The sequence below is a fragment of the Betta splendens genome, chromosome 7 (assembly GCF_900634795.4).
Source record: "Betta splendens chromosome 7, fBetSpl5.4, whole genome shotgun sequence".
Lineage (NCBI taxonomy): Eukaryota > Metazoa > Chordata > Actinopteri > Anabantiformes > Osphronemidae > Betta > Betta splendens.
In genome coordinates this window covers 1,005,492-1,013,947 of record NC_040887.2, presented here as the reverse complement: position 1 = coordinate 1,013,947, position 8,456 = coordinate 1,005,492, and the positions used below count along the sequence as shown (strand labels likewise).

The 8,456-nt window shown below is 46.5% G+C and overlaps 1 protein-coding gene across 2 annotated transcripts in view; it reads right to left on the bottom strand.

Moving 5' to 3' along the window:
• Positions 1-7,184, bottom strand: part of usp11 (ubiquitin specific peptidase 11) — an 8,793-nt gene extending 1,609 nt beyond the window's left edge. The window contains exons 1-19 of one of the 2 annotated variants that reach the window (XM_055510442.1): positions 6,932-7,184; positions 5,602-5,711; positions 5,205-5,335; positions 4,998-5,115; positions 4,522-4,667; positions 4,346-4,407; positions 3,742-3,841; positions 3,258-3,431; positions 2,801-2,959; positions 2,479-2,703; positions 2,282-2,365; positions 2,063-2,157; positions 1,745-1,948; positions 1,536-1,648; positions 869-1,315; positions 718-788; positions 431-543; positions 211-360; positions 3-100 (exon numbers count right to left, since the gene is read on the bottom strand). In XM_055510442.1, coding sequence (XP_055366417.1) covers positions 3-100; positions 211-360; positions 431-543; positions 718-788; positions 869-1,315; positions 1,536-1,648; positions 1,745-1,948; positions 2,063-2,157; positions 2,282-2,365; positions 2,479-2,703; positions 2,801-2,959; positions 3,258-3,431; positions 3,742-3,841; positions 4,346-4,407; positions 4,522-4,667; positions 4,998-5,115; positions 5,205-5,335; positions 5,602-5,711; positions 6,932-7,041 — 2,710 coding nt within the window. In that variant the 5' untranslated portion in view covers positions 7,042-7,184. Of the gene's footprint in view, positions 1-2; positions 101-210; positions 361-430; positions 544-717; positions 789-868; positions 1,316-1,535; positions 1,649-1,744; positions 1,949-2,062; positions 2,158-2,281; positions 2,366-2,478; positions 2,704-2,800; positions 2,960-3,257; positions 3,432-3,741; positions 3,842-4,345; positions 4,408-4,521; positions 4,668-4,997; positions 5,116-5,204; positions 5,336-5,601; positions 5,712-6,012; positions 6,845-6,931 lie in introns of those variants that run through there. The other variant, XM_055510443.1, reaches the window with a different exon arrangement.
• Positions 7,185-8,456: the final 1,272 nt, after the last annotated feature.

Genomic DNA, 8,456 nt, shown 5'->3' with positions numbered 1-8,456 from the left:
GCCTCCGTAGTGATTGGAGACAGCGATGAGATCGTAGCAGCTCGGAGGCTCCCCACTGGAGAGGCTCTTCCTGAGGAGGCAGCTGGAGAAGTCGAGGTCTCTGCAGTAGCACCAACACACATTAGCACTGAGCTGATGAGGCAGGTTGAACCCACGCTGCTAATTCTATGGAATCCCGGCTCTGCTCAGGTGTGAGTGTATGTCACTCACCTTAGAGGAAACTCCACAATGCTGTCAAGCTTCTCCCTGGTGAACTTTGTGTAGGAGAACCTCTTCAGGTGGATAATGAGAACTTCCGGCAGAGACCAGAGATCCAGCTTCTTGGTGGCCAGCTGGTGCTTTTTACACACCGGACAGTACCTGACAACAGGAGCATAAGGTCACACACCGCTGTGAAGCACTGACAGTGAGGAGAGGGACCGTGTGTTACCATGGGTTCTCCTCCTCCAGTGTTTCCACAGTGGTGAACAGCTCGATACACTCCTGAAGCTGAACGATCGCCTGCTGCTGAGGAACCTCCATGCTGCTGTGTTTCATGTATTTCTGCACAGAAGAGAAAGTGGAACACTTTCCACTGTTAAAGACCTGAGGGTCGATGGAGTTAGTGTTAGCTAGTGAACTCAAAGCAAAAGGTTTGTGTCCATGTTGACGTGTCCTAACCAGCCAAATTATGTTCTAGCGTTTGGATCTAAACCACACTGACTGTGTAACACTGACCTCAGCCTCATTTTCATTGTAGAATCTTTTCTTCATTTCAGGGTCCCAGTCAATGGCCACATAAGGCTGAGCTGCAGAGACGAGCAGTGACACACACTCTGAAAACCTGCCCGATAATGTTGCTCAAGACGTATGTTGTGCTTCCACTCACAGGTGAAGGACACGGCGCTGCCTCCCTCCCCCATGCCCCTCTCGGTCGTTCCGTTGGAGTTGACCGCTTGGATGGTGAACAGATTCTTCTTCCTCTTGTGACATGCCCTCCTCTTGGCTGGCTGCTCAGTGGGTGGTGGGCTGGGAGAACATGCCTCCTCCTGCTTGCCTTCTTCACCGTCATCTTCTGTGGTCTTGCAAGGCTGCTGCATTTGTTCCGCTGACGTCTGCGAGGTGGTGTCTGTGGTCCCTCTCGAGTCCAAGGGGATTGCGGCGTTGGTGCAGTTGGTACCGAGGCAGCCCGACGGCTCCGTCTGGTTCTGGGACGTGCTGCTGGTCTCTGCATCACTGTGGTCTTGTGACGACGGCGTGTCGTTGAGATCAGACTGCAGCGCATCTGCCTGGTCCTGAGAGGTTCCGGCCTTCTCTGCGTCCTGCTGGTCATCATCTATCAAAACACAAGGAACCAAATCAATGAACTACAGAACCTGATTCACAATGAGCCTGAATGCCACAAGGTTTCAGTCCACTGAATCGAGCTGAATTTGCAGTTCTGTTCTTCTCCTATTGGACTGTTTAACATGAGTCTACTGGAAACCATCAAAAACACTGAGCACAAATCAAATGTACACTTCAATCAAAGACATTCTGTGTAAACCTAACAGTACCGTCACTGATGCCGTTGGTCTGTGTTTTCTTCAGCTCCTCTTCATCATCATCATTCTCCTCCTCCTCCTCCTCCTCCAGCTCCTCAGACGGGTCGGGGGGTTGAACGTAGCGCCTGTTCTCACACATAAAGAAAGAAACATGTAGTGGAACACAACTGGCACTTGGATTTTTGATTGTTTAAATGTTATTTGTTGATCGTGCTGCTCACGCCAATCTTTGCAGGAACAGCCTGTAGAGCGCCTCCTGGCTGCAGCTGCTGCGTGGCACACTGAGCAGCAGCGGGTGTCCAAACAGCGACGTGCCGTACGAGCTGCTGCCCGAACCATAGTCTCTGTAGTGGGAGCGCTCCCTCAGGTAGAGCGCCAGCAGCACCTGCTCCTCCTGCTGCTCGTCCTGCTCGCTCAGCTCATATCTGCTCACACAGCAGCAACGCTTGGTATGGATCTATTCTAACCCCACCATCTGCTTATACCAACACTTTGAGAAGCTTAAAGGAAGATCAGCCGCTAAAAAGTTGCTTTCTTACACAAAGATGTCATCTCGGTCCAGAATGCAGCTCAGAGATTCATCAGTGTTGTAGATCTTATAGAAACGATGGTTGAACACATCAGCTACGACCATCTGAAACACAGATGTGGCGACTCTCTAAGAATAGTCTGTGTTGCTGATATGTATATCCATATCCATCTCATGGACGGGCATCATTCAGGCTTTGGACTAGTATTTAGTGTTGGAACACACTGACCTGGGTGGGAGATATGCTGGTCATATCTGACAGCGCAGAGCAAAGGTCGGACACTTTCCCTGCTTTAGGAACCACAAGACGATGCTGCAGACACACACCGGACACACAATGTTAATTTCTTTGACTTTAAAGCTGATGTGTGGAAAAAACATTGGCAAACAATCTTTTTTTTTTTAATGGCAGGTATGAACAGCTACCTGTACGGGTTTGGCGTAGGGATCCAGAGAGACGAAGAAGACCTCCATGACGCGCTCTTTACTGACTGGAAGCGGGACACTCAGGTAGCAGAAAGGGTCAAAGGTCACGGACACCTTGTGGCACTCTGGACAGACAAGAGTTGACTTGAAAAGGCCGTGAAACGTGTCCACTATCACAGAGTCGTTCCGCCGGCGATGGTTGCGCCACGCTTCCTCTGCAACTTCCTGTAAAGAAGAACATTAATACGTTCCTAGAACATTAATACATTCCTACATCTGTTCTCTCTGTGGACTGACATGAGCGTGTGGCTGAGCGGCCCACCTGGTCCAGGCGTCCATCGGCGTCTCGTAGCTCAATGTACTCTTTGTTTTTGACTCTGTTCAGGTCCTCGTGCAGCCCGTCCAGCAGGAAGGACAGCAGCTCCTGACTGTCGTGCTGCTGGTAACCCAGAAACTGAGACGCAAAGTGACCCACCTTGGTCTGCATGCACACAAAATGTGACGTGTGAGAGAACAGCAGCTTTGAAGCATTTCTTAGTTGAGGGATTTCTGTAATTCACTGATTGTGGACCATTGGTCTTACGTTTCCACAACTGAGAGTAGTGGACATGCATACAGAGCTAGCAGAGTCACCAGGCTTTATTAGCATGGACGTACTGCAGCGACCTCCAAAACATGCACCTGGCTATCGCATCTGAACTTTGTGCTAAAATCCTGTAAAGTCACAAACTCAACCAGTGATATCGCTAGAAAATTGCAGCCAAAAAGCATTTTCTTACCTTAAACACGCGAGGCACCACAGAGTAGTGTCTCCCAGACCACATTTGTTTGATGACGTCAGCATAGGCCTCGGCGATCTCTCCCTTCATGCCCAGAGGGTTGGTGAAGTTCAGCTCCTCCACATAGGAGCTGTGCAGGAAGTACTCGGTCAGGGGAGGAGTGTTACTCAGACACTGCAGGGACAAAGACGGTAGAGGTTAAACGCTAAAATCGCTCAGACGCTCGGCTCTGCTGCTTCAGCCTCTGTAGAAATGTGAGCAGCACGTAGGACATTGACACCCATGTGTTAATTAAGCACTAAGCAGGCTATAAACACCAGGACAATTAGTCTACATGTTCTGTATACATCAACAGCAGGATTAGCATTTCTGCTGTTTAGTTGATTCATGGCTGCCGGCATTAAGAGTCCAAGACCGACAGCACAAAGCCATCTCCTCTCCACAGGCTTAGCTAATATGTAGTGGTGGTGCTGTAACTTTAGACCTGTAGAGCAGAGTTCATGAAGCAGGTGTTTCCCAGGTTAGTGAGGCCGCACACTCCCGGCTGTCCTCTGTATGAGTCCTGCTCCTCCACCGAGTTCCTCCTGAAAAAGCAAGACAAGCGTCGGCAGTTAATTCAGACAGGACCGACGACAGCCACTGACTACAACAAATCTGAACATTGTGGTACCAGACACTGGACTTCCCCTCTGAAAAGGCTACCACTGAGCAGCTGGGTGACCGCTTTCAGGATGTTCATCTGTCCTGGTTCACACAAAGCACTGCTGCTGTTTTTTAGCCCCATGTATGTAAACGGAACCTAAACAGGCCATTATACAAAGCTCGCCCAGAAAAAATGGGACTTTTTATTGTTTTATGTCCTATTGTTGTTTTACTGGCCTTTGCTTTGTCCTTTTTAAAACCGAAAGAAAAAGTGACAGGGGAGAGGCTTTGAGAAAACAAAACAGAAAGCACCAGAGGACAATGAAGTTGAGTGAGAAAGGTAGAACCAAGTCCATCTGATGTGAAGAGGATCAAAGAAGAATGAAAACAGGCAAAGATGAGGTACAGATACAGGCTCAAAGACCAACACAAGGTCGTTCTCTTACATTACTTGTGGTCTGGAACTGGGCCAGGTGCCGTCAGCATTCCTCGTCTCCATAATCACCGTCTGACACACACACACAGAGGCATGTTGTAGCTTATCTTGTAGTACGAAATTGATATTACAGAGAACACATCCACCTGCTATCAGCTACTAATGCCACACTGGACATGTCCTCACCATCCCTGAGCTCAAACAGGCATCCAGCACGCTCACATGGACGTTCCTGAGACGCTCGCAGCTGCTGTCTGAACTCTTCATCCACAGTCGGCACTCTGAGCCCGACGGCACAGAGAAGGCCTGACACACGGCCCTCTGAATGGACTCTGTCAGGAGAGAACACTGTCAGGATGACACTGCTGGCAGCTGATTTGCCATAAAATTATTGGACATTATTAAGGAATTTTCAACCCATTAAATCTCAGTAACATTACTGCCAGATAAGCGGCAGCAACTAATAATATTAATACTGTGATAACGAAAAATAATAACTCATAAGTTTGTGAGCCATCAGCCCAGCCCCAGGTTGAGTTTGAAGAAGATCCTGAATAGATGCAGCAGCGAATATTGAACTGACAATTTATAACATTTCCAAATTGACTTCCATATCAGGGATCTAGATTAAAAAAAGCTTGTAAACACTTGTTTACACTCACGTATGGTATCCGCGCGGCTAAACTGTGAAGTGATGACATTCTCCATGTTGCTATGGAGACAGAGGAAGATCTCAACAGGGTAAACCTCCACCTTTAGCGTGCTGGGTAGGTCCACCACCTGACACAGAGATATAAACACAGGCCATCAGCTACTCACAGCACAAACAGCAGCGCACACAGCCAGGACACGGCTCACACTGGCATTACCTTGCGTTCCAGTGGCGGCTGACCATCCACCATGCCATACCAGGAGAAAAGTTTGTGCCAGGCTTCAGCAGGGACCAACACAAACTCCTCGTTCTCCACCAAACGTTCCTTTAGGTGATATGAGTCCAGATCTGCAAACAGGAGACTCTTGATTAATGATTAATGTGATTTACAAATCTGTGCATCTAATACAATTCTTGTGCGTATCTAATCATGACTAAAGCAGGAATACACTGATTAGGAGGCAGCCAAAACAGGATGTCTGACATACTGGGTCAACTATGAAAAAGTTTCCAATTTATAAATACTAAAACCTCTACAAAGACCGAAAACTAGAAAATACATGAATTTGTGGGAACAAAGCCAATTGCTAACACTTAGCAAAGTTGGAACTGACCCTCGAACAAATCAGTGTTGTCGATCTGCCCTGGGAAAGATGATGAGTTCTGGTCTCCGGTCTGCACAAACTCCTTCCACTGTTCGAACCAGCGATGCTCTATCACATACCTGTAACACACAGGCCTGTTATTAGTACCGTAGTAAAAGATACTGATACTCTAATAACTGCCTCTGCATCAGATACATATTCTGGATATAAAATAATAACCAGTAATAAACAGAGAAGAAAGTGAAAAACATAAAAGGAAAACCAGACAAACATTTTTTTAGAAATGCTGGACTGATTTTATAAAACAGGACACCTCAACATAAGTGCCCCAAGCCATAAAAAAGCAGTAGTTCAGTTTTACCACACTAGAAAACAAAAGTGATTCTAGTGAATGATGAGTGTCAGCAAACAGAATCTAACCCCAGTGATGTAGAAACCAGGGCAGTCCATGACATCAACAGCATCTCAAGGAGGCACAGGCGTCTCTTTAAACTGACTTCAGAGCAGACACTGCTGCTGGTTTAGTCAGATTGAAAGCAGGGCTCGAACAAAACATTTATGACATGACTGTCAGTTTTTACTGACAGCTATCACATTAAAAACATCACTAAAGAGATGAAAAAGAGAAAGGTCTGACAACACATGATGATAAAAGAATGCAGCTGTGAGTTTAAGCCTTGAACCTCCTGAAAGTCTCGAAACCACCTTTGTATTTTCACAGATGTCTTTACTTGAGCGTTAGTGAAATCTAATTCAGCTTGGTTAAACTGTGTGTCATTTAGATAAATCTGTTGCTGTTGAATAAAATAAACATTAAGTTACATTTGACATCTTGCACATTCATGTTTTTACAATTGATTGATTTTGGATAGTAGTACTCAGCTAAAATGATTAGTAGGTGAACAGATTAGCAGACTGGTGACTTTTTGCAGACAACAAAGCAACCACAGACTTGTAGTAAGTGAATGTGAAAATAAAAGTTCCAGGCACTGAATCAGGATTTACCGTCATGACTGAGTAATTACATGAGATCAATGGACGGGGTCTACACGAATTTCGATCTACGTGCCTAGAAGTAGTAAAAATGAATACTATATTATTACGAGTCGAACATGAACGCCACATTACAGTTGGTTGTCAGTCAGGCTAGCATTAGCAGATTATGCTAACAATGCTAACGCGACCAATAACCAAAACCTTATACGTAAACAGGAGCATCAAAGTCACACCGACACACAAACGGCTAGCCTCCGCCACTGAGCCCACTGACAACCCTTAGGTAGCGTTAGCCGTGTGATGCTAACAGCTAGCCTGTCACTGTGTGCGGGCGGATTCTCACCAACTGTCCCCAGCTCGGAGTTCACACTCCCGCAGCAGTGACTCGATCTCCCGCCGCTGGGTCTCCAGGCCCGGAGGCTCCGCGGCGGAACAGCGGCTGTTGGCCGTCATGACGCCAATCAATCACTCATAAATGTCGGAACTGTTCAATTTATTCAAAGAAGCCAGAAAACGAAAGGCAGAAGCCAACCGCCGCATTGATCAACCGATAAACAGGGAAGCTCCACAGAGCTGTGTTTGCGGAAGTAGGAAGTGGCTCTGACGCGGGCGATGACGACTTCCGGACGTGGCCTAGGCACCCTGTTTATTTATCTCCACCAGAGGGCGCAATAGAGGCGATGTGACCATGTGTCTGTTATAAGTCTGCAAAACTATTTCTACTCTCAAAAAAAACAGTGTCCTCTGCGAGACTGACGGATACATGAAGTACAGAGGTCAGTGGAGGTCACCGCTGCTAAGGTTTCAACCCAGCTTCTCAGAATTTAGCCTAGTTCACTCTGGTTGGAGAACCCTGCTCAAGAGTTTAAAAACAAGGTAAGGACGATGAAACAAACAATAAAACTACAAATAACACCAGGAGCATAATATGATAATATGATAATATGATGGTGATGACGATTTAAAGTGCTCTGTGCAGGTGAGGCCCCAGTGGTCTGTGCTGCGCCTACGTCCATGGAGAGAGAAGGGCTTTCCCAGCGAGCACAAGCTCACAGATACTACACACTTATATACAAACACCCGATTCTCTCACTGCAGATGGATCAAAGCACAACATCAGTAGTAAATGTACATGTGAAGCAGGTCCACAACTTATGCGATCACAGATTAAAGGTCAAACTCTTGTCTGTCTGCCCCTCTATTCTTTCATTATCACACAGATGACATTGTAAAGGCTCCCGGTCGTCAGTGCATGGTAAAAAATGGCAGCATTAGGTCTACTATGAATTATTTTCCATCCCTGCTCTGACTTGACATAGAGTCTAATAAAGCTACTTCGCAGGGAGCCACTGAAGTCAACAGTGCTTCATCGGGCGGAGTTCGTTCAGCCCAGACCAATGCCGTGGTGGCATTCATTCAGTCATTCTGCCTTTAATGTTCATAAGGGAAATCTGGCTGGCAGACAGACTTTATGGCTAGACCACAGCAGCTTATCACGCAACATAGAGTCCTGAGCATCATGTGCATGAGCATGTGCATTACATTTTACAAGCTTGTGAGTGAAGCTCTGTGTCTCGTATGAATCAGCTGAATCAGGTTCCAGAGTCCCAGACTCCAGTTTTCTAACCTCGTCTTGTTCCTGTGTTCATAACGTCGCCAGGCCTGTTTTTGTGTCTTTCCTTCAGTTGGCCTCAACATATCAGCAACGTCTTCATGTCATTCGTAAACCTAATAAAAAAAAGACAGAGTTTCCTCATGCAAAGCCATGGATGTTATGAATGTTTTACTTTGTTTCTGTTTGCAAAGAATTGGGAGAAAACACTGAGCAGTAAACGCAGATTTAATCAGATTTTTGCAGTACACACGCT